The sequence below is a fragment of the Lepisma saccharinum genome, chromosome 1 (assembly GCF_977018435.1).
Source record: "Lepisma saccharinum chromosome 1, izLepSacc3.1, whole genome shotgun sequence".
Classification (NCBI taxonomy): domain Eukaryota; kingdom Metazoa; phylum Arthropoda; class Insecta; order Zygentoma; family Lepismatidae; genus Lepisma; species Lepisma saccharinum.
The window spans coordinates 67,594,591-67,621,697 of record NC_139229.1 but is presented as its reverse complement, the minus strand read 5'-3'; the positions used below and the strand labels follow the sequence as shown (position 1 = coordinate 67,621,697).

General features: G+C 41.1%; 1 protein-coding gene across 1 annotated transcript in view; it reads right to left on the bottom strand.

The window, feature by feature from the left end:
- Positions 1–6,976: 6,976 nt before the first annotated feature.
- LOC146004836 (ATP-dependent RNA helicase vasa-like) overlaps positions 6,977–27,107 on the bottom strand; it is a 182,934-nt gene continuing 162,803 nt past the window's right edge. Inside the window, 2 exon segments of the mRNA XM_083143883.1 lie at positions 6,977–7,684; positions 7,687–7,918. Coding sequence (XP_083000009.1) covers positions 7,356–7,684; positions 7,687–7,918 — 561 coding nt within the window. The 3' untranslated portion in view covers positions 6,977–7,355.

Sequence of the window (27,107 nt, the reverse complement as noted above, 5' to 3'; positions counted from 1 at the left end):
ATGGAATGCTCGCCTAAATTATATTATCTGTACATATAGATTGCTTAATAGTAATCAACAGTGCATAGGGTTTGCATCCAGCACAGAACTAATATGATCTAGTATTAATTTCCACATGAACGACAATGTAATTCAGCCATATCAACTGGTCATATTATCTTCCCGAATTATTACTATTATTGCTGCTGCAACGAATTTTAATTAAATCCATCAAGATTTAACCAATGAGATACAACAGTTGTCCATTTGTCTTAGCAATGAACAAATGAATAATTTCCTTAAGAATGAGTGTAGCTTCAGCACATTATTGAAATATACATACATATTTGTACAAGAGAATGTGAAACCATATCTTTCCCGTTTGCAGAAACTGAATAACAGAATGGTGGGGGGATGTGGAAGTAGGGCGCCATACATTCACAATCTCAGCTATCTATGGAGGTGATGTAATCAGCACTAGTCTCGTGCTCTTTGACTCTCAGGCTTACCGTTGGGTACCCATTTTACCGGAAGCTGGCTGAACCCCAGAGCTTCTCCATGCAATGTCGTCATCAAAATAGTTCCCACCTCAGATCAACCGAGAATCGAACCAAGAACTCCCGCGTAGCAGTCATGCGCCCTCCCGATTCGCCGCGACCACCACTACTTTAAGGAAATCAAGATTATTGTAATTTAAAGATAACATTGTAAATGTTCATACATATTTAATTCCATTACGTTATTATCGTTGCGGACCATTGGACCTTCGTGTAGTTCGCAATATTTTTGTGACTACATAAGCCTATTTTCCATCACAGAGGAATCTACACAACAGGGAAAGCAAACCACACAAAGATTTATGTGGATACTCTAGAAGGAATTCTAAGTCGATGTAATGTTTCATACTGAAGAATATCATAGCAGATTTTCGAAAGAGAGAGAGATTTCCGAAAACTGCTTAGCTGGCACAGGGCAAAATTTCAGCACAGCCTTAAGTACGGTGGTAGTGGTTCCAATACCACACTGTGAAATCATTTGCCTGAGTCGAAGTACGTAATGCTCACTCCGTAAACTGATGTTAAAGAGGTCACATAGTCTTCTCAATCTCTCTCTCTATATATATATGTTTGTTCCAACATAACTCTCGAACGCCTGGAGCGATTTCAACCAAACTTGGAACACGTATCACTTGCAATCTCAAAAGATGATAAGACACCCCTGGCAATCCTGCACCCCTAGGGTGGGGGTGGGAGGGGTGACATATAAAAATAATCGAAAACAATCTATATTAGTGTGAAATCCATAGTTTTCGGGGTCGCTAAGATGAATAGTGACACTCCAAATGCCGTTCAACTCCAAGACACCCCTGGGGATAGGGTGGGAAGGGGTGACATGTAAAATAATCAAAAACGACAGATATTAGTGTGGAATCAATAGTTTTTGGGGTCGTTAAGATGAATTGTGACACTCCCAATGCCTTGCAATTCGAAGACAACCCTGGCATCCCTGGGGATGGGGGTGGGAAGGGAGTGGCATGTAAAACGACCGATATTAGTGTGGAATTCATAGTTTTCTGGGTCGCTAAGATGAACAGTGTTCCAATGTCGTTCAACTTCAAGACACCCCTAGGGGTAGGGGTCGGAAGGGGTGACATGTAAAAATAATAAAAGACGACCGATATTAGTGTGGAATCAATAGTTTTCGGGGTCGGTAACATGAATATTGACACTCCTAATGCCGTTCAACTCCAAGACACCCCTGGGGGTGTGGGTGGGAAAGGGGTGACATGTAAAACGACCGATGTTAGTGTGGAATCCATAGTTTTTGGGGTCGCTAAGATGAATAGTGACACTCCCAATGCCGTTCAATTTATTTACTCTTGCTCTTGGAGGTGTGTTGTTCATAAATTGTTGTTAAATTTATATTATAGTGAATTTGTAAAATATATTACTTTATATTTTGTGTACTGTACTTATTCTTTTAAATACCTGTTAATAAAATTAGTCACATTTTACGCTATAGTTAGAATTCATTAAACACCCGGACAACGCCGGCTAATCAGCTAGTAAAATATATAATTCGCACTTAGCATTAAATAACATTTGTATCATAAGAAATCATGAACACCATTTATATTGCAATATATCAGGTTGAAGTAAGGTCGTAACTATATTGCAATGAGCGAGATAAGACTCCTAGGTGACCAAGCGTGTTTAAAGCTTGACTTACGCCCTCTGACCAAAAGGTCACGGGTTTGATCCATGGTTTGGTTATTGATTTTCCTTTGCGAGTGCCCCTTCATCAATTTCATTCAACCATCGATCATCATCATCGCCGTGACTAGCCTAAAGAGGCAGAGATGAGATGTAATTTAAAACAACATGCAAATACAATAAACAAGTTTATTCAAACGTGCAGCAAACTGATAGTTATATTGATGCGTTCACTGGTTTCAAGAGCATAAACTCTCGGCCAAGCGGTTGATTGTAGACGTCAGGTGACAGAGCTCGGAGTCCTGAGTTCGACGGCCCACGTCTTCTTGCCGTGGCTGGCGACGAAGCACAAGCTGGTCTCTGAGAGATGGCCCTTGAGATGGCTATTCGAGCGACGGTCTGACCTCCGGCTGTGACTTACAAGCCGTGGTACGGAAGATGGCCAACTCGCAATTATGTTAGCGGTTGCCTTGGCGAAAACTAGGTTCTGTTTTCCGAGCCGGACTTGAGACCTGAAAAGTGCAGAAGGTCATCGCCTGGTAGCTGATATTCTCTTAGAGCTTCTACTGAATTCTGAGGTGTGTCTAACTGCTGAATTCTAGTGCTTAGCTCTTTTAAGCTGCTGGAAAATACTTCCTAGCTGCATGCTCAGCTCTTCCGTATTTGCCAGCCGATGACGGGTTTGAACCCGGTAGGAACGAAGTATGCAGAGTCTCCTGACGTCATGTGCTTCCGCTATTTGTGGAATGTAACGTTGTGCAGTGTATTGTCGCTTGACCGAGTACTGATGTCTGTAGAGAGATTTTACCTTTTTACAGAGTCTCCTTTGTATCGTTTAACAATATAGAGGCAAAACAACAAAAATTAAAGATAGATATTGTAGCTATATAATCTTTCAGCATTGCTCAAATAATCTATTGACTAATAACAGTCCATACAGGATTTCATACCCAACTTATTTTAATCTCTAAATCTATTGTCTATATTTAATGCAAACTCTAGTATAACTGGATGTATATATGCTGCACGATCTATTCTTGAAAAACACACGCCTTTGGTGCTAGAGGTCTCGGGTTCAATTCCCTGTCAGAACTCCAAAATGTCGGTGTTGACTAGCACCGTGAGAACAATTGAAGAGCTACTAAAAGCACTATTAGAGGACGCCGATCTTCAAAGTCACGAAAAGCTACAATTGGTCTCAAATAGTTGACATCGCGTCACCCGATGAAAAAGCGTTTATAGTGCCAGACTTCACGTTTCAAAGTTTTCCCCTAACATTCTGAAATATTCTGATATTGAGTACGAATCAATCATACGAAGTTGCGTTTGGTAGTGCATTTGAACACCAGTAAAGGTTATTACATCGAACAGTTAACACAAAATTTTAACATGAATAGAATAAATTGTTCAGTCGATCTTAATATGTTTAAGAATGTAAATGTCAAACGTATGATCTTCTTTGTGACATTCAGAAAGAGTGATCGAAACGAAAATGATGCATTTATTTGCGAACTTAATGCAAATTGACGTGAACTTTCAAATGTAAAGAAGTACTTTTCGTTTCTTCCTGCAAAAAAGAAATTCAACATGATTTTAGTGCTCTAAATTTGTAGAAGTTTGTTCGAAGGCCACTTTACCGTCATATATGCTAATGGGGAGTGAACGTATGGTAGAAAAAATGCAAGTGGCTCCATCGGGCATCGAACACGAAACCCCCTATTACAAGGCGGCAGATTTACCATTACGACATCGCGAACAGCTAAGCACATTTTTATATCAACATATTGCTATCTTCGTCAGATAAATTCAGTAATTGCTCCTTGAATGTTGTAGTATATTTTCTTGTGGATTAAGTGGTAGAACTGACACAGGCTTCGATTTCATTTTTGTCATTTAGCGCCCCTTTTCTGTATTTTTTTTCTACTCGCGACGATGCGGATGAGTGATGATATGATGAAATTGATGGAGGGACACTCATAAAGAACACCCATGCCACGACCAGGATTCGAACACGAGACCCCTGAAGCCGTAGAACGCTATGATAGTCACTCTGCCACGGAAGTCGGTGCGATACAGACTTCGTTAATAAAGAAATGTGTATATTAGGGATGGCCATAAAATCCGGAAAACGAATATCCGGATTTCAAATTATCCGATATCAGTTTCGGATGCAACGGATAATCCTGATAGTACAGATTTGATGAAGAATATGTAGAAAAACCGTACAGGGAAATAGGAACATGATGAATAAAATAATATGTGAATAGCCCATAAAAATGCACATATTCGAAAATCCTGACATTTCGGATAATCAAACTATCCGATATCCGGATAGACAATGATCCAATATCTGGATAAAATTTTATCCGGATTTGGGCATCCGTATGTATGTATGTATGTATGTATGTGTGTGTGTGTGTGTGTGTGTGTGTGTGTGTGTGTGTGTGTGTGTGTGTGTGTGTGTGTGTGTGTGTGTGTGTGTGTGTGTGTGTGTGTGTGTGTGTGTGTGTGTGTCACGAAAAAATATTGTAAAAACTGGAAAGATTTCCTTCTTCCCAATTCCCTTCTCTCTTTCCTTGGTTTGCAGTTTCTGATACTTTTTATCGTCTCATTTCTTCTCTTTTCTTCCTCAAGGCCGGCATATATGTTTTCGTGCCGTAAACAGAGATAAGGGACGTGGAGTAAGGCACCGGAAACATTATGCTCCGAGATGAGCCTGTCACCTTCCATAACGCACCTTTGGGGGCAGCCTTCAACAACATCGCTACGAATTAGCAGACGACAATTCCACATGACAGGAGATTGTCGCTTCTACGTATGAGGAAGCTACGAAAGATTACAGGTGGACAGTGCATCGCCAGCGAACCCGGACACGTTGATAGGCTGTGAAGGGATGAATGAGCTTCTTTCATTGGCCTTTAGTCCTAAATAAAGTTCACAATGGCAAAGGCAGGTAAAGTTGGGAGTGGGTGAAAGTAATATTTACAGGCGGATGAGCTGTGCTTCGATGTTCACTTGGCTATTGAGATTTTTCCAATCTATGCCTCTCTTTCTCTCTTTTTTCTCTCTCTTCTTCATTTCTCCCTTTATCTCTCCCTTTCCATCTATCACCCTTTCCATCTATCACCCTTCCTCTCCTCTTCACTATCTCACCTTCCCCTCTATCAGTTTCTTTTTCTCTCTATCTTCGTTTCTCTTCCCCCCTCTTTCTCTCTCTCTTTCTCTCTGTTTCTCTTTCTCTCTCACACATTCAATCACACTGTATATTCTTCTACGCCCCTTAACTGCTATATCTCTTTCTTCTCCGTATGGGTTTATTGTGATCATCAGAGACAGTTTCTTCTCTCATACTCGAATGTTGAAACACATTGCTCGAATGCTATAAAACACGATTAAATTTACATAGTCTCATAGAATTTATGCAAATATTATACAATTAAAATAGTAAATTTCTGTAACTTAACCATGGACATGTTTTTAACTTATGCTTATGAATAAAATTGGGTCCACCCAAAATAATTTTTATTCATAACCTCTTAACTAGTACAGTGGGATCCATGAGTATTACCGTGCAAATTGTCCATCACCATGTTCGTGCACTTTATTTGACCCAATAAGAGCTTCAAGAATTAAAAGAAAACTCAAAACAAGCTGTTGGCAACTTCTGCACCAGCATACATAAAAATCTATCGCTTAAAAACACATAGAATGTAAGAGAAAAATTAATGAAAATAGTCATGGACAATTTGCTGAGCAATACTAGTGGATCCCACTGTACCATCGGGTCAGATCGTTCGGCCATACAAAACCTTGACGTATCCGAAGTTACACTCAGCCGTACAAACTCCTTGCAAAACCTCCCTTTGCTGTCTGAAACAAGATTGAGCCATTCTCCTCTATTCTCATCTTTCATATCATTCCATGATACCCATTCGTTGTTCCTCCTCCTTCAGATTTCCTTACGGAATTTTCGAACTTTTCACTACAGAACCAACATCAACCGCCTCGCAAGAAAAGGATGCTTCGCCTGGTAGATTTCTCGTGACCATTAACTTTGTGAAGATACATACAAAGAGACCGTCATGTAAACAAAAATGATTGATCAGTTTGTTCACGAATTTATAAACAACGAAATGTAAATTTTATAGTTTCTGCTTAATATCCAGGTTGTACAGTAAAGAGAAGGGTGTAAGAGATGACCTTCTGCTAAAGTCTCAAATAGTCAACCTCACTACATCCCGGATTGGAATCCTGGCCTGGGCATGGATGTTTGCGAGTGTCCATCAATTTCATCATATCTCACACTCATCCCCATCTTCGCAAACTAGCCAAAAGTAACACAAATAGCGAAGTAAAATAAATCAAGTCAATCAATCAATCAACCACGGCCAGTATAATCCTTTGGGAGCCGTGTTGTCTTGTGTTTGTCCTGCTGTGTGCTGAGTGCACCTTTACAGCCTAAGCTTTTAGCCAGGTAAGGAGATTTTAGTCCTCAGAGACAATATAGGTTTAGTTCTTGTTAAGTAATCAATGAATGAATTAGTATAAGTAAGTTTTTAGCAGATATGTTTTATTTTATTTTTGGGGCCTGTCCTCAAATTTGTTTTAGTTAAGGGGCTCATCCCCGTATTGTGTGGCAGACAAAAATAGCCTCTGTGCTGATGCATAGCAGTGTGGAAAGCAATTCCATTTGTTGAAAATAAACACACGTTTTTACAAATGAACAGTAGTAAACTAGGCAAAACTTACAGGAAGCTCAAACGCACTTATCATTAAATTCTCCACCTAATATCAACAGGAATGACTTACCTTGCACTTATATTCAGTAGGAACACAACACGAACGATATAGTATCACTAAAAAACATTTTGCTAGTCTGAACAAAATATGGTAAAGTGGAATGATAATCTTCCAATCGCACAGCACATAACATAGTCTTGATCACAGCTCATGGCGCAAGGATGTTTCTCCTTGTACTAAAATTAAAAATACTTCTTCTCAGTATTCTCATGCGAGCACCAGTTCACAATGCATGAAAAATAATAGTTTCATATGTATGCACTTGATTACATTTGAAAAAAAATATAATAAAAGTATGCAATTTTAAAACACACGAAAAACTTTTTTTGTCACTTAAAACAGTCTTGGTAAATTAATTTCCTCTCACCACTCCACATCTGCTTCAATGGTCTCAGGAGCTTGATACGACGCATTTCCAAAGTCATTGTTATCAGTTTGCCCAAACTTTCGGACATCTGTACCACCGAACTTGCTTCTTGAGAATGACGATGTGGCACCCATTAGAGATGCATCATCTTGCAAGAAGGATGGAATCTCTTGTTCAGTCTGTTCAAGTATTTTCACCAAGTCCTTGGCGATAGCTCTATCAATTTCTGGATCATAGAAACTGGTCGCCTTTCCCCTATTGCCTACTCTGCCAGTTCGACCAATTCGATGCACATATTCATCAATACTCGTAGGCAGATCGTAGTAATCACGTGCGCCACATTCTTTATATCCAGGCCTCTAGCTGCCACAGCAGTAGCCACAAGGATTGGCATACGCCCAGACTTGAAATCTTCCAGAGCTTCTTCACGTTCAAGCTGTTGTCTGTCCCCATGGATGCTGGTGGTCGGGAGACTATTCTGGGACAAAAACGCTGCGATAAAATCTGCTTTTCTTTTCATTCCAACAAACACCAGTATCTTCTTAGCACCAGAACCTGCCTATAATATCAAAATCAATCAATGAATCCCACATGTTTCGATAACATGTCACACATCATTCGTTATTTTGATGGTAAAGTTGTGCTCATAATTCAGAACAGCTACCCAAAATACAGTCTGTCCCAGAAAGGGGTTTACACTATTTGAATGTTAATAACAGAGAAAGTATTACAGATAACCTGATATAACTTTTTGTATCTGGATCTGTCATGATTAGTGCTTGTTGCGATTCATTTGTTTTTCTTTAATTTCATGTATGGACTTCTGGGGGATCTTGTGAAAGTTTGTACCACTGCTTCCATCCCTCTTTCGTCCGATACTGATTTCTTCCTGCCACACTGTCCCAGATCACACATAGTTCCTTCCCTCTCAAACTTGTCGCGTAATTTCGTAATTGTTACACGTAACGGTGGCGCAGTATCAAATTCTGCCCGCCATCGTCTCTGCACATCTTTCATGTTCTCACATTTCCAAAAACGCTTTAAAATCCACTTTCGTTGCTCAACGGAAAGGTTCCCAGTCATCTTGTCAATTACTTGTCACTGGCAACTGAACTGAAATTAAAGAAAAACAAATGAATGGCAACAAGCACTAATCATGACAGATCCAGATACAAAAAGTTCCATCAGGTTTCTGTGTACTTTCTCTGTTATTAACATTCAAATAGTGTAAACCCCTTTGTGGGACACTCTATATTTATAACTCCATTAAGCCTTGTTTTCATGATATGAAAAACTCAATATGCTGACCAAGGAAGAAATTTATTGGTGCAGAGTCTGAAGAAGACCTTGCTAGAAGGTTGAAACGTTACGTTTAGTTTATGTTTTATAATAAAATAAATTTCTGCCTTGGTCAGCATATTGAGTTTTTCTATATTTATGTTTATGTAACGACACCGCAAGTTGCCAAATCGACAGAGAAACTCTCCAGACTATAATTTTTGCGCGGGGGGGGATATATGATGGGGAGTAGACCATAATATCTCTCGGGGATTTTGCAGCGCATTCCGCGTGAGGGCCGGAATGTATCTCCTCCACTTTATAATCAGATGCATGCGTTAAAACCAACGTATTTGCGTGGGCAATTTGGTACCGCAATTCAATTACAAATTTCGTGATGGAGTTATTAATTGATCTGACCTGACGGAGCCATTTAGCATGCATGAGGCTACAAGCAAAAATATTATTAAATTGTAGTTTGCATGCTCTATTAGAGAGAGATAATAGGGGGCATAAGGCTAGAATTTACAACATACAGGTTGTAATATTAACGATGATCGACTCGTTTCGCACGAATTGTCCAGACAAGGGGAATATGATGTAGAAAATGAGAACAAGGAAATATGATTTGAAAAAATATCATCATCAGATGGCGCAGTGGTCGCCTTCTAATCCGAGGGGCCCAGGTTAGATCCCCAGTGGAGGCATATTGTACAGCGGTTTGGATCTGACTTTAAACTGTAGGTCCTGTCCCCATTAGCTTATGTGAGCAGCGAATTGACTTGAAACCAACTTTTTCACAGCTAGTAGCAAGTTGAAGTTTCTGGTGGCGAAGGTGAGCACCGGCGACGGAGTGGTAATATGGCTCAAAATGGTACCGGGTTAGAACCCTCCTCAAGTCAAGAACGTTTCTCGCTTTGTTTCCTTCACCTCATTACTGCGATTAACCTAGAAAGGTATAAAAGTGACGTAAAAACAACAGAGTATAATTTCAAAACACACTGAGTGTTCCACAAGAACAACTTTGGGAGTTCTCTTACCTAAACGGAAGAAAAAATTCGGTTGTCCCGATGGAAGGGATAAATAGGAGATTGTGAATAAAAGTCATTGCCTATCAAGTTAGATTTCATTCTGGATTGCCTTTCTGGGCGTACCAGGATAAAAATAATTGCTTTCAGATTCGCTAGGAAATTTCCTTTGCATTAACATGTTTGCTTCCTTTTACTTTTATCGAAGTATTGTCGATAATTCTCGTACAAACTACTCATCGATACTTTTAGCTTGTTTAATTTAAAGATCAACAAATGGGGGTGTTTTTCTGATCTACTGAAAGATAGGAGAACTAGCAGTAAAATTCTAGGAATGGTACAATGGATAGACATTTAAAATAATACTTTATTATTGTTCTTAAAAAATCAATATAGTACCACACAAATGAACAAAAATAACATAGTACCACATATTATTCTACTTGTCGCATGATATTTTGGCACATGTGTTCTAATTATGTACACAAGCACTACAAATAATCATATAATTACTATTGGAAAATGTTCGATTTTATTAACATCATGTTCCAAACATATTGTATTATACACAACGGTGTTTGATTAACCAGTTTAATCTTACTCTACATAGATGTAATTATCACATTTTTCATGTTACATTTTTTTTAAAAAAAAGAACAAAGTATTATTCTAATTGTCCGTCGTTCCTTCCCACCACTATAAACCACCCCCATAGAAACTTTCATCCAGGTTGATAATAATGACTTGAATAACCGACAGAGGTATCCGGAATACTACAGGGTGATTTCAGGCCGAAACGACACGCGACACATGTCGCTTGAGAAAGAGCCAATCAACAGAAACAAGCCGCAAAAGCCTGTGTTCGATTGGTGAAATCCTCAAGTGGCACATGTCGTTTGTCGCTTCGGTATGAAATCTCCCTAACACAAGCCATTCATGAGGACCTATTGAACTGCGTGTACAACTTCCAGGAACGCTTGCAGAAATGCATGGACTTAAACGGACTCATAATAAATTTGATTTTAATAGTATTTAATTAATTATAAGCCAAAATATAAGAGAGCGCTATCTAACACACACATAGATATTGAGAAAACAGTTTTCCAGAACTTGATAACAAAGTAGGATGCCATCATAGGTGCCGAATTGCGGGGAGTCACTTTCTGCCTTCTTTCTGTACGGGGCAGAGTACAATCTTTGCCTCCCTTGCCCTGAGAATTCATTCCCAGTTAGGAAGCGTTGCTTTAAATGGATACACATAAATGCAGTGTATATAAAAATAAACAATGGTAATCGTTTAGTAAGCAATCACAATTATATTATACAGGCAGAAGTTTTATTTAGAGGAGAAAAGCGCAGAAAACAGTAATTCCAACTCAAGAAATAAGTAAACAAAGTGAATCTCGTTTCAGAAAACTTGTTTTTAAGAAGCCGCACCTATCTTTATACTGTTTAGCGTAGAAACATTTAAACACTTTTAGTAGATAGTAAATATGCCTTTGAGCACAACTCTGATTTCTTGACCACACGACCACCAAAACCTGAAAAACTCACTTTCTCTCCACGTTCCGCGTCTCATTTATTGCGCTGACGATGTTTCACGGCGCAGAAAAGCCGGTACGAGAGAATTCACTCTCTCATCCTTGAAGTACGAATGCACCTTATCGTAATTTTCCAAGTTCGGAACCAATGTTTACATATCGTGACCTTTGTAAACCTCTCTCGGGGGAACGATGTGCCACACGCGCGCGCGCGTGCCTCTCATTATTTTCGTATTGTGACGCAAACAAACAAATAATAATTGTTGTTTTTTTAGGATCCCTGGCCCCTATAACCTCGCCAGGGTGCGTGGTGGCGAAATCCTCACGAGTTTGGATTTGTATTGCGAATGCTGCCAAAAATTCAATCAACGTTGTTCGTTCTCGATGTTTGAATCTTACGTAGATTATTCCATGAAACATAAATCGATAATCCTGTACGAAGCCGCCCCCAAAGCATTCGTGCAATTTTTGATGTTTACGTGGATGGCGACGCTCGGTCGAACTGAATCTTTTCCGATCCCCGTAGAGAAATTGTGTTTCGTCGCTCAATGTAATATTTTCATCACGGACCAAACGCTTTTTCAAACCGATCCCAAAAAATTTTCTGCAAAACAAAACGTTAGAAAATATCAAATAGCCTCTCTTGAGAAAGGTTCGGAAAAATTGAAATCGATTTTTGATTCGATGCGAGCATCACCCCAAACGTTAGTGACCATTCCGGAGCTTGTACGGCAAGAAACGTCCGGGATGTTGTTTTCATACAAAATATTTTTGCAAGCGTTTCCGAAACTAACATCGTACAACGATGCAATTTTGGAAACAACGACATGTGGTGGTGCGGAAATCCAAAAACAATGGCTTCGAAACCTTACTCATTTTTTCTGCTCCGCGTCCGCATATTGGAACGATTCGCAAATTTCGCTCGCAAAGCTTTTTTTTGTGTTTCCTGCAGGTGTGTGCTCGACTGGTTTTTTTTTTTTTTCGAGGGCGCAAGAAATAATCGTTTCATCCGCATCGCAATCCATGCCCGCTTCCTCAGTGGACGACTCCACCCTCGGCAACCCCCCAGCAACCACAACGGAAACATCTCCCCCGAACCTATTCATCTCGCATCCGCTCCCACCCTAAGCGGATCTATTTTTTTTTTCGCCTCCACGGTCATGAATGAAGAATCCACCACATCCCCCGATAACAATTGAATCAGAAGCGGATGCGGCGGAAGCGAGCACAGCAGCATCTTCCGCTTTGGAAATTTATCTATCCACATTATGCTCGACCAACAAAAAAGCTGCATTGTTGCACGTGGAATTTTTCAACCTTTTCGCGTATTATTTTTATGGAATCACAAGCACGAAACGAAGCGTCCACCGTTTTTGTTTCAGGCATGGTTGAGTTTTGTGCTGGTTCTCACAGAGCTGGGGGGGGGGTCGCCCGTTTCACACACCACACACCCTGACGGGGCGTGGAATAGAGACCGAGGAAATGATCGACAACATGCATGGGTGGAACTGTGAACGCCCGTTCATTGCTATTTTGTCCCCCACAGGATATTGTGCGCATCGAAAAGTTTTTTTTTGTTGAAAAAAAAAGTATAGCATTGTTCGTTTGTACCACATGCATGAGTGAATCGGTCAACGGGGTTTATTGCTAGGACATTGACTATAGCGCTCATTGTGTTTTCACCAAAGGGGGTCGCGTGGGGTGGGGGTTCCTATATAACGTACCAGTTTCTCTTTTTGTACATCATTATCATAGTGAACGTCAATCGTGGCAGTTCAGTATTCTTTAATTTGTTTGTCTGATAGTATACACATACATATCATAGTGAAAGTTTTAGTGAGCTACAAGTTTTTTTTGAAGTCTCTCTATCTCTCTTGAAAGGTGAACGTCAATCGTGGCAGTTCAGTATTCTTTAATTTGTTTGTCTGGCAGTATACATACATACATATCATCGTGGAAGTTTTTTAGTGAGCTACAAGTTTTATTTTGAAGTCTCTCTATCTCTCTTGAAAGGTAAGTTTTTATTTTTTTTTCATGATATATTTATATTTTGTTTTGCGTCTGACACACACATATTCAGAGGAGTCATAAAAAAATTGACACACACTTACATGTCGCATATTTTTTACCTCCTACAACAGTGCACACACACACACACACACACATACATACTGTTCGCGTCTAATATATATATATGTGGAAGGAAAAAAAAATGTCTAGCATTTTTCAACTTTTTTTTCCTTCTGTTTCAGTGCGCTCTCCCCTACCACCACCACCACCACAACCTCCCCAAAAAAATTCTCTGTATATATATAAATAACAGAGAAAAAATGGAACCGCAACCAGGTCCCTCCGGTCTTTGCGGGAAAGTGGCATGTCGAAACTGTGGGAAGTTGATTTCCAAATCGAACATCTCGAAGCATTTGAAAAAAATGTCGTCTACCTGAACATGATGTCGTCCCCCCGGCAAAGAAATCTCGCACTGATGCGCATGAAGGCGGTGCTTTGAATAAAAGTGCACGCATCATGACGTATAAATCTGGAAGCGACGAAAAATGTGACTCGAGCACCTTCCTCGACAACGTGAAATCTCTAGTAGTCGATCAATTACGTGATTGCCTCGTTAATGTTGCAGTTAAAATTCATCTCGTCTTGACCCTGCTGTATGAGAAAGTTGTCTCGTCCGAGTCAAGCACTTTCAGCTTTTACGTAGGGTGCGAAGGCTTACACGATGACAATAACGAGGATCTTGACGAGATAGTGACACGGCTATTCGAGCACTTGGGACAAAAACAAGAAGAGTTTGAAGGTCGCGGAAGTGGATGGAGTCTTTGCGGTCGCAGCCACATGTTAGAGCTTCGAGTCTGCAATTTCAAACCATTACGCAGCGCTCAAAAAAAAAAAAAAAAAAAAAAAAAAAAAAAAAAAAAAAAAAAAAAAGCAAAATGCAGTGTTGAACATAAAAAGTAATGATGCGAAGAGTTTCCTATGGTCTGTCATCGCCGCATTACACCCAGCTAATAATAACCCCCAACGCCTGTCCAATTACAGAGGATATGAGGGGAGATACGAGAATATGATGAGAGGAATTTCCTATCCTGTGCCCCTGAATAAGATCGATCAATTTGAAAAAAACTATAGAGAGGAAAAAGGAGAAGATATCGATATTTCTGTGTTTGGGGTTGACGATTCCGGCAACGTTCGTGTGTTAAGACCTGCGAGAAGCCAGAATAATGTAATTCGACTCTTGCTTGTAGATGGCCGTTACAGTTTGATACGGAATTTCTCACGATTAGTAGGAAGACAGATCACCAAGGATCACGATAAGATCGAAATTTGCGATCGATGTTTGAGAATTTTTCGCGTGGGAAAGAAGATGAGAGAACAGCACAAGTGTTTTGGCTCCGTGAATGCAGAACCCGAAGATGTCATGCCGGAACCCGGAACCAAGATGAAATTTCAGAAACACCAGGCTCTTCTCCACCATCCCGCTGTCCTTTATGCCGACTTTGAAAGCTTCCAAGTTCCCATGACGTCTTGCAACCCTGATCTCTCTACCTCAAGCACGATCCAAATTTTTCACCACGAGCCTTGCAGTTTCTCCATCTACGGAGAAAAATTAAATGATGTCATCTTGTATTGTGGACCTGATGCGGCAAAACATTTTGTTAAGAAGATAGCGGAATGCGCAAGAGAACTTGCACCCAGCCTGAAAGGCTCTTACGTTTCTCCACCTGCTCTCACGACGGAACAACAGCGGAGACATGACACGGCGACAAGATGCGCTGAGTGTAACCAGTCTTTCACCCCCCGAAAATCACAAGGTCGTACACCATTACCATCAGAATGGATTATTCCTGAGCACCATCTGTAATTCGTGCAATCTCAAGATTAAGGAGTCGCATTTCGTTGCCGTGTTTCTGCATTACACGGAAAAATACGATACGCATCTGTTCGTTAAAGAGCTCTACAACATAACTTCTCGAATCAGCATCATTCCGAGAACGAGCGAGAAGTATATTGCGGTGAGAGTGTGGATCCCTCTCGAAGAAGGAGGAAGTGTGGAAGTTAGAATCCTGGACTCTTACAATTTCCTGTCCTCCAGCCTGACCACCCTTGCAGCTCAACTTGGCGACGAAGATCTTGTGGCCACCAAGCAAAAATGTTTTTCGGGGAGAGATGAGAATTTGAATCTGTTGCGTTGCAAGGGTGTCTACCCCTACGAGTACGTCAACGATTTCGACAAATTTGACGAGACGGAACTTCCACCCCGGGAGGCATTTTATTCTCATCTCACGGAGGACGTCTGTTCCGAAGAGGACTACGAACACGCTCGTAGTGTGTGGACGGCCTTCAATTGCCAAACTTTTCGTGATTATCACGATCTGTATCTTAAATTAGACGTGACTCTCCTCATGGACATTTTCGAATCGTTTCGCAAGAGATGCATCTCAATCTACAAGTTGGATCCTGCGTATTTCTTCACGACGCCGGGATTGACTTGGGAATCTATGATGAAATACACCAACGTGGAACTGGGACTCATTGCAGAGAAAGAACAGTATGCCTTCATGGAGAGTGCGATACGCGGTGGCATCGTCCAATGTCCCCGACGCCATGCTCAGGCAAATAATCCTCATACGCCTGGTTACGATGCATCGAAGCCCAGCACCTACATCGTCTACTGGGATGTCAACAACCTGTATGGCCACTCCATGTCCCAGTGTCTTCCCATCGGCGACTACGCGTGGATGACCGAAGAGGAACTCTCCTGCGAGGATTTTCTCAACTGGAGCGAAGATAACGAATGGGGCTGTTTCTTGGAAGTGGATCTCGATTATCCCGAAACGCTTCACGAGAAACATCACGGATTGGCCCTGGCCCCCACCAAAGAGAAGCCACCTGGAGGATCGGAGCCAAAACTCATACTAAGCATGGAGAACAAGCGGAATTACGTTCTGCACTACCGACTCCTCCAATTTTACGTGAGTCACGGTTTGCAGCTGAAGAAAATACATAGAGGATTGAAGTTCCGACAGAGCAAGTGGCTGGAACCCTACATAGCCGAGAACACGCAACGCAGAGCGCAATCGACATCGCCTGCAGACAAGGATCTGTACAAACTGTTCAATAACGCCATCTACGGCAAGACGATGGAGAACGTTCGCAATTACATCGACGCAACGTTGGTCACGGACGAAAAGAAATTTGAGAAGATTGTCGCGTCCCCCTACTTCAAAAACTTCACCATTTTCGACGAGAATCTGGTATTCGTCGAGAAGAACAAGAAGCAAGTGATGCTCAACAAGCCGATTGCCATAGGTGTCACCGTCCTTGAACTCTCTAAATTGCACATGTACCAATCCTATTACGATCAGTTTCAACCTTTTTATGGAGATAACATCCAAATATGTTACATTGACACGGATAGCTTCATTTTTCTAATCCAAACACCAAGCCTCGAAAATGATCTGACTAAGATGAAGCATCTTTTTGATTTTAGCAACTTACCATCAGGCCATCACTTGCATTCGACAGAAAACAAAATGACCATAGGAAAGTTCAAAGACGAAGCGGCTGGTAATTACATCAGCGAATTTGCGGGGCTTCGTGCCAAAATGTACTGCGTCAAGATTGCAGAAGAAAAAGAGATCAAGAAAGCGAAAGGGGTAGGAAAAATAAGTACCAGCAAATTTAGCATGAAAGACTACAAAGAATGCCTGTTTCAAGGTAAAAGAAAACTCAGCACCGATCATCGCATTGCGAATAAATTACACGAATTGTACACGACGCGCGTAACCAAGGTCGCATTGGATGGCAGAGACAACAAGTTACGTGTTCTCGATTGTCAAATCCACACGAGAGAGTGGGGCCACTGCAATGGAAGCGATAAATGTGACGTGTGTTAACTGTAACCCCATAGCCATGAAGTCCGCTGTGTATCTTGCCATTCTTCAAAAACATACGGAGGAAAAGAGGGGCCCTCGGGCGATGAAAAGTTGCAAGTTGTTATTATGTCGTTAAGCCCGCTCTAAACGAGGCTCATTAAATTCAACTCTTACTTTTTTTCTTCTTCATCGTGATTTAGTGACATAATTACATGTTCGAGCCTTTTGAATTGCATCGCCGCAGAGGAAAATCTTCTCTTGAAATTTAAATAACTAACAAGGACAATGAATCTTTTTGGTTTCCGGAAACAAAGCATCATGGAAACTGCACTACCAAATTCCAATAACCTCTTACCTTCCGTGTTATCTAAACTCAATGGTCTACTAATTGTACACCTCAACAGTATTTGGACGAAATTGAATGATGATGTGGGCAAGATGTTTTACGTCTTCAATAACAATTTACATTTTTACGAAATTCCGATCGACGGGAAAGTTCAAATCACCGTGAATCCGGAGAACGAAGGACGAAAAATCAAAATTTCTAGCGGCAAGAACATTTTTCGAATGAAGCACGACAAGGTACTTTCTAACATGGCGTACGATGTTTCTGCAGGAGATTATCTTTACGTGGAACTCCTCGGAGATTACGACAAACTCGTTCCTCTCTTCGTAGAATTACGAATCGTCTATCCTATAATAAATAACCGTTAACCAAAATGCCTAACGACATTTTCGGCAACACCAAGCGTGTAGACCACGCAGAAGAGATTCTCATGTTGGACGTTCGAGTCAAAAAGTTGAGGAACGATTTGATCGCTTTGCAGGAGACCTTAAACAAAAGTTTAGAGTCGGAGATCGCTACGCTCCAAACGCAATGTCTCGACCCCATTCTGAAAATCGATTCCGAACTGAAAACGCTCATAAAAAATTATGTCGACGTACCTTCTTACGACAACGTTCAAAATATACAGTTGAGCGTGGATTCGCTTCAAAATGATTTGGCCAAATTACAGCAATTTCAATCGAAAAATGAAGATTTGGAAAAATTGAAACTCGAAATCGAAGAACGAACTTCCGCAATAGAAAAGAATTTCTCTGAACTTCAAACCGTCGTGAATGATATTGATGTGGAACGCTTGCATGTCGTCGTTTCCAAATTACAAGAAGAATTCGCCAGCACGTTGAAAGAAATTAAATCCAAGTTGCAGACTTTGGAAGATACCATGACGAACCTACCATCGTCGGACGAACTGCAGGTCATCGGTAAAAGCGTCGCGAACATAAAAATTCAATTGGAGGCTTATCGAGATTTCGAACACATTCAAACCACCATCGCTACGCTTCAGGCGTCTTTGGAATTGATCAACGAAGAAATTAAAAATATTCACGCTGAAGCAAGAGCGTTGACGAGCATTCAAGACACGTTAAGCACGGTTCAGCAGAAGATCGAATATTTAGAAAATTTGAACGTCGAAACGAATCTTGCTCATTTTCATCACGTACTGGACAACATACAGGGTGACTTGGAATCGTTACGGACGAGCGTGCCTTCGAGCGAAGATTTGGAAAAATTTAAAACGGCGGTGACGGCACTATCCGAATCGAGCGACGTCAAAAGTTCATTGAGCGATCTCGAGAGTAGGGTGGCCAATCTCCCCACCTCCAAAGAATTACACGCTTTGAAAAGGAACATATCTCGAATGCTGAAACGACTGGAAACGGAAACGGCGAACGTGGAACAGATTCGAGATGAAATTAATTCGCTGGTGTCGACGTTGCCCACTTCGCAGAGCGTCGCCGACCTTCACACGCAGTTTACCGAGATGCGAAGCATCGTGAACGATCTTACCGAGAAGAGCTCGAAATTGAATCAAGTCGAGAACCTTCAGAAGATTGTCGTCAACATCGGAGATCAAGTTGGAGTGCTGGAATCCACGCAGGAATCGACGCTGGCCTCTTTCGGTGCCAAGTTGCAAGAACTCAACGAAAACTACAAGCAGTTGAACGTGGAAGTGAAAATCAAACCGTGATTTTCTGCCGTAACGGATACCATAGTCGAGCATTTGCTGCCCATCGAAAATAAACTCGGACACGTTCACAGTAATCTGCTCGGCGTCGACACTAAATTCGCCAAATTGTTCACCTTGCAAGCCATCGAAATCAACAGCGTACCCAATCAGCAGAGAATCTCCACGTTCGTCGAAGGTAACAAACTGTACATGTTGCATCCTTATCATCCGTACTACAAGTTTCTCCTCGATGGCACGATTCAGATAAACGAATTTTCGTACTGGTCTCACGGCAGAAAAGCTAGCGTTCCCACCATGACCTTAATATCGAATCGTGGTGTCCAGAAAGCAGGAAACATTCCTCTGGCACGTTGGAACGAAACGCGCAACATATATGAAATACACGAAGACGAAGACCTTACCGTTTTCGACGTGAGTGCCGGCGATAAGCTGATCGTTCAAAACACGAGCGAGGTGCCACCCTCTTTGAATCCCATCACGCTGGTGCTTCTCTTGAAACGTAATCTCTAAAAAAGAAAAATGTCTAGGCAAGCCATCGTCCAAGAATTGCATAAAACTGCACGCCGCAACTACGAACGTTTGGCGGTGGTAACCAAGGGCATCGATGACCTCTGGGAAAGCGAGCTCGTCGAGATGAGTAGCGGCAAGTTAAAAAACGTACATAAATTGAACAAGGGCAACAAGTACCTCCTCACCGTCATAGACACATTTTCGAAATTCGCATGGGCTCTACCTTTGAAGGCGAAAACAGGAACTTGCGTCACGGAAGCATTCAAGACAATTTTTCGCGAAAGCGGCGGCAGACGACCTCGATTTCTGCACACGGACAAGGGGAAGGAATTTTACAATGCCGTATTCCAAAAGTTTATTCGGAAACACGACGTTCGACATTACTCGACCTTCAGTGACGTCAAGGCCAGCATCGTGGAAAGATTCAATCGCACTCTGAAATCGCGCATGTGGTCACGCTTTACGCTTCAGGGAAGTTACAAGTGGGTCACCATTCTTCCGGAACTCGTTAACGACTATAATCACACACGGCACAGAACGATAGGCATGAAGCCAGCTGACGTTACCAAGTCCGACGAGCAACGTTTAATTTCTACCGTTTACTGTCCAAAGTACACACCCACGACAAAAAAAACCTAAATACAAAATTGGAGACCAGGTGAGGATCAGTAAATTGAAGCGAACGTTCGACAGGGGTTTCACACGAAACTGGAGCACGGAACTTTTTACCGTGGTTCGAGTTTTACCCGGGAACCGTCACACGTATATAATAAAGGACAGTGGCGGTGAAATTTTATTGGGGCGCTTCTACGAGGAGGAACTCTCTAAAACTAAATACCCCGACACGTACCTCATCGAGAAAGTTTTGCGCAAGAGAGGCGACAAACTTCTGGTGAAATGGCTGGGACTTCCGGACACGAGTTGGATCGATTCGAACGAAGTGATTCTATGAGTACGTGGAATGTCGTGAAACGTCTACCTGATTCGGAAAGTCAAACGAAGAAAAGGAACGGCGAATTGCTCCCCGACAGCATACGATGTCTGATCGTAGGACCTTCGGGGTGCGGAAAGACGACACTGCTCATTGATAATTTTATCCTCGCACCCAATTGGTTAGACTGGGAAAACAGACACCTCAACGTATTTTCGAAAAGTCTCGAACAAGCGAAATACCAGCAACTTATGAAACTGTACGAGGGACTGGGCATTGCAACTTTCGCAACTGAAATCATTCCACTGGACGATTGTCTCGAGAATTCCGTTGTGGTGTTCGACGACATGATCTTGGAAAATCAAAACGAGATTCGTAATTTTTTCACTCGAGGACGTCACAAAGGATTGGATTGTTTCTACCTGGCACAAACTTTTTCCAAGGTTCCGAAACAACTGCTACGCGATAATGCTAATTTCATATGCTTGTTTCGACAAGACCACATCAATTTAAAACACGGACACGATGATTACGTAGGGGCTGAAATAAATTACAATCTATTTTCTAAATTCTGCTCCCACTGTTGGAACAGTGACGGTTTCGGATTCGTGACCATCGACATGACTCGAAAAGCAAACCATGGAAAATATAGAAATAAAATAAACGTTTATCTAGACGTCTCAAAGGCTAACAAGAGGACGATTTCAGATTTGCAACAAGAAGAAAAAAATCCAAAAAAAATCAAAAGTCGTAAGAAACTAAAAAATAAAATTTGAAAAAACGTTCTTTTTTTTTCAAACGTCTGACAAGCATATATAAAATAACCATTACAACAAAAAGTGAGTGTTAGAAAAAGTGGATAGCCTCAAGCGGGTGACAGCAGAAAACTACGAGAACCGAACGTATAGGCTGAGAATTCGACGTTTCAAAAACGTTTCAACGTATATAGAAAAATGTCAAAACGTCAATTTCAAGAAGACGAAAATCTCAAGTTGCGGGAATACCTCGCGAAGCGCTTCAAAGGTTGGAAATCCGAGAATCGCGGATCCTACGAAGAGAAGAAACGTCAAGATCAACCTGTGATCGATGCCATCAGCGGTCTAGGTAAAGAAATTAAAAGTGTCACGGAACAAAATAAAAATTTGATCAACGAACTCGTACCGCTCGCAGCTAAAAGTTACACCGTACCCACGCCCATTTCGAGCATTCCTTCGACGCCGTTCGAACTGAAGGACGTACCGGCACGACGTCGAGCCATAGGTAGCACGTCGTCGTCTTCGGATAAAATCGAGTTGGGACCTTTGGCACGAGACTACCTGAGCACGGGGAAGTTCGACAAGGATGAAGTGTTCGGATTGTATCCCAGCATGGAAACCAACGAAGGCGGCGGTGTGGTTTGGAAGATTGGGAAATCGAAAGTCACCTTCGAAGGCAACGACATTAAAGTCAATTTAGGCGAGAAGGATAGTTGGACCAGGTATCCGGGTACGGTGGGACTGTGGGAACTCGTTGCCAAAAAGCAGCCTAAAGATTACACCGACGAAGATTACCAGAGTTACAAGGAAATTTTAATCATGACGGATGCCTTGTACCAAAACAACGATGCCTCGCAGAATAGGGTGAAATCGAGTAGCGGCGAGAAGTACAGGAATCTCATCAAACCGATTTGGAACCAGGTCAAAACAGGCAGCGGCGTCAAACGCTACAACACGTTACCCAAAGAATTCGTTTGGGTGTGTAACGTGATAGTCGCGTGCGTGACAATAAGGTCAAGATTTGAAAGGAAGGTGCAGAGGTCCGTGGAAAATTCAATCACTCGCACGATAATAGAAGTAAAGAAAAACTATCACTTACAATAGTCAGGAGGGCTTGTTGAGGCTAATGACAGTATTTTGGACCGTCACCTCAGTCTCTGTAGAGAACCGACTTGACCAAAAAAAAAAAAAAAAAAACAATTTGTCAATAACCAAACTTGAAAATACCGTAGTCAAATTAAGTCGCTTTCTCAATCAATGAAGGTAATCGCCTGTTCATCCAAGCATGGTCTTCCGATCACGTTTTAGTCAAAAGTTTTAATGCAATGGATTCTAATTTAACAGAGTAAGGGATAATTACTTACACTTAATTTGGTTTCTTGAGTCAATTCAAAATTTATTACGCACTACCTCGCAGCGTAGAATGGCAGGTGTTTTTCCAAGTGTAACATATACATATATGATTCACAACAATTATTTCGTTTCACCTGTAACAATAACTGACTAAAAAAGGTACTAACAATTCTTCGTTACTGGTAGCACAACAAGAAAATATAACCGGGAACAAAACCCAGTGACTACCAATGACGTAATAATGCAATATATTAAAACAGGTCAAGACAAAATGATTGCATTTTTGCACGACTCTTTCATTAATTGTTAGTTACTCCCAAGAAAAAGAAAAAAATCCATTTTTTTTGACATTACATATTACTTTGGTGCTCATGCTAAACTCGTTTGGTATATAGCGCGAAAGTTAAGCCAACTCGTGATTCTGATTTTTTGGGGAGCTGGGCGCATTAAGCTCATTGTCTGACTTGCCCACATACAAAGTAAATTGAACGATTAATCCTTTTGTTACTTTAGGCAAAAAACCGGGAGAGGAGAGGGACGTGTCCAAGCGACACTTTCTTTCTTCACTGTATCCACGGCAACGTTGCGACGTCTACTCACAAAAAAGGGAAAGAGAATTCGTAGTTGCTTTACTTATAATTCGCTCTTCGTACTTCGTGGTTTACTTATTGATTCAGTTTATCACTCAGCGTCGAAAGGAACGACAAGAGAGTCGAAGTGGCCTTCCGTTCAAAAAAACACACTTTCACAGTTCACTTATGAAAAGAGTCATTGGGTACATACCTCAGCTCGTTGCAACCGATCCACCCATCTAAACTGGACAATTCCTCTGGATCAAGGGAACACCGGGACGTCGTCAAATGGGTCGCTTTCTCATGTCCGTCGAATAATAAGGTCGTGTATTTGCTGTCGTCCTTCCTTCTCACTTGCCGATCCAATTGTCCTTCGTATTTCAGATTTTTTTTTTTACCAGGCGAAACCAACAAGTCGTCCTCAGTCAAAAATGATTAATGGTAAAAGTAAATTCCATTTTTGTCATCCACGTAATTTGACGTTCCTTTATTCCCAAAAGACTCCAATGGCCTCTGACGTATTTTCACTAAACACGTACAAACCAACGTTCCCTCGTAATGTTCGACGAAATCAAGTACTTGGCGAAAACCAAAACTGCCATCGAAGAGAGAAAGAGAGAGAAGCACACCGAGTTCTGCGAGCCGCTACTTCTCTCGTAGTCCACTACGTCACGTCAGAAATCCCTCGCGGCTCGCGAGCTGATAAGGAACTGTTGTTTTTTGTCGATGCAGTTCGTAAGCCGAAAATGCACTAGAGACCTCTAGCGGTCGATCCATTTATCTTGAAACCAGACAGACGCGAAGCGTACCGGAGTAACATGAGGAGAAATGTGACGATATTCGATGCGGGATTTTTAACATTATACTTAAAATCGAGTTCGCATAAAAAATCGTCACAAACTCCCCTACCTTGCGAAAAAAGAAGAAGAACACCAATAGGGCTCCGAATTAATAACATGACCTAACCGCAATAGTATCGCAAGAGCACCAATTAGAAACAACCCTTAGCCATATTAAAACATTTATATATATATAAGATAAACAGAGTTAACCTTGATGAAAACACAAACATGTAAACCAGACAATAATTAAGTCAAAACACACTCAATTTTTTTTTTTTTTTTTTGGCACCAACACCTGACTGCCTACAGGAATTATTACTTGAGAGACTAGTTAATCTCTGAAAAAGGCAGTGGACAACATAGAGATTAATAATTGTAATCATTGTAATACATTAGTTAAATACCGGTAATAAATACAATAACAATAATGTAAAAAATGGAAGTGAATGATCGATTGCAATCTAAAAAATGGGAACGAACAAATGGTATAAAACATTTAACAATTTAAGAATGTGGTAATACATAATATCAAAATTTTGCAACACCTAATTACCATAGGCGCCAATAGAGTCTATAATGGGGCGCACAGAATTGCCTTCTAGAAAAGAAAAATAGGGATATATGATACGTAGCACTTAATTTGAGGTGAAACTGACACTGGAACAACGATCAGATATGCACTTACAGGTCGAAGATATTTGCGACGTAGACGGAAATATATATATGTTGTTGCACGGTGATAAGTAATCATCCTTATGATGCCTCAATTCCACTGATTCCGAGATGTTATATAATTGTGAGGTTCCTCAAAAACCATGAAAAGAAAAAAAAATGAAATACATTAGAAGAGAAGAGGAGAAGAAAAAACAAAAAGATAGGAAAGAGGAGAGGAAACCAAAAGGAGGAAGGGAATACAGCGAGGAATAAGAGCACCAATTACAAGATATTTGAAACAAACAATCCCAAAAATATACATATACTGTCAAACAGGTATAGAGATTGATATCCAAATTTACTAAATGAAGTTAAATTGTAACTTAAGTAATGAATCATAGTTTGCTTTACTTTGATGAAGATTAATAAATAAATGTTTTTAACATACCCCAAGTAAGAATACAAAACAGTGAATAAACACATAGTAATAAACAAGATATAAACAGTACACTTGCAGTAGAAAACCTTAACATTCTAGAACATATAAACACTTATCATACCATACCATACATGTGAAAGTGAATGCATCTGTTACCTTGGAACAGCCGGATTACGAGAATGGGGATCATGCTGGGAAGAACGACGGCGGCAGTGAGACGTGGAATGTCCACTTCTGTGGCAAAAATTGTAGTATAGAGACTGGGGTTGACGCAGGGGGCGTTTTAAATTCTTTCCTTCCATAGGATGCAGGACAGAAGCTAGGTGTGTGTCGGACAAGTCAACATCCGGTGGAGGATCATCCCGAATATAATAAGGTTTAAGATGAGATATGTGAATCTTGCGAAGAAAAACCTCGGTTTCGGGATCGACTAGGAGAACCGTTACTGGACCTAAAAGCTTAAACACTTTGGCAGGACCAGCCCATCGTTGTTGAAGTTTGGCGGTGATGTTCTGGAAGGCCTTACTCTGAGGGAAGGTTTTATAGAGAACCATATCTCCTACTTTAACTGAAGAAGGCTGTCTTTTAGGGTCATATCGATCCCGCCGTGTGGCCCAAGACTTTTGTAGGTGATGAAAAGCTTGAGCCCAGCATTTTGCGCGGTCGGCCGAAGGAGGGCCGGCCAAGTCGGAATCAGATGTGAATTCCCAAAAGAAATTCATAGGGCCATCAATGTCTCGTCCGAACATTATTTGTGAAGGTGTAGTTTGAATGCTCTCCTGTACTGCGGTATTAAACGCAAAGGAAATAGCATGTAAATGGACGTCCCATTTGGTATGGTCATCCGAATGATACGCTATCAAGGAAGCCTTGAGATTGCGAATAAATCTTTCTGCCAATGAAGGATTAGGGTAATAGGAGCTAGTATAAATATGTTTCACCCGAGATTCAAACAAAAAAGAATTAAAGTGACGAGATCGAAAATAAGAAGCATTATCCGACACCAGTTCGCAAGGAGCCCCAAACACAAGAAATAAGGAGCGAAGCTTTTCTACTATCTGATTTGATGTGGGTCCCCGAAGAGGATAAAGAGAAACCCATTTTGAAAAGGCATCTACCACTACGAGAATATAAGAGTGGCCCTTTGACGAACGCACAAGAGGACCAACAAGATCAATATATAGGCGTCGCCAGGGATGTTTTATGATCTCAGATGACAAAAACCCCGGAGGCTTTCGTATGGCCAATTTGGCCTTTTGACAAGTATCACAAGACTTGACATAAGCTTTAATATCTTGAACACAGGATGGCCACCAAAAGACTGACATTATTTTCTTAGTACACTTTTGAATACCCAAATGTGAACCTCCCATAGGCATATCGTGATAATAGCGACAAATCAGGTGTTGAAGAGTGTGGGGCACAACAACTAAGGAAGCTGTAGAGCGTGGGGGTTGCCAAACAAGTAGGTCATGATACAGAGCATAATGTTTATATTTTTGTCCTGCACGTAATTGTGTTACTATTGGTTGTAAATTAGAATCTTTTTGTTGAAGATCAAGAATATCGGATTTACTAAAGGGGATAATTTGGAATTTAGGTGCCGCACAAGCAATAGAGGTAACAGGTAAGGGAGAAACCTGGAATTCCTCAGGTGAGTACATTCGTGACAAACAATCGGCAACAGGATTAAGTCGAGAGACGATATGCTCGACAGAATACGAAAATCGCGACAGGTACAGCAACCATCGCCCAAATTTGCCATATTGCTCAGGGTGTCGTAGAAGCCAGGAAAGAGCCTGATTATCGGTCTGAAGAGTAAAATGCTTTTCTGTTAAGTAGGTCTCGAACTTTTTGAATCCATAAACGATCGCACAACATTCGGCCTCGTATATGGATTGTCGACGTTCTATATCGGTCCGCT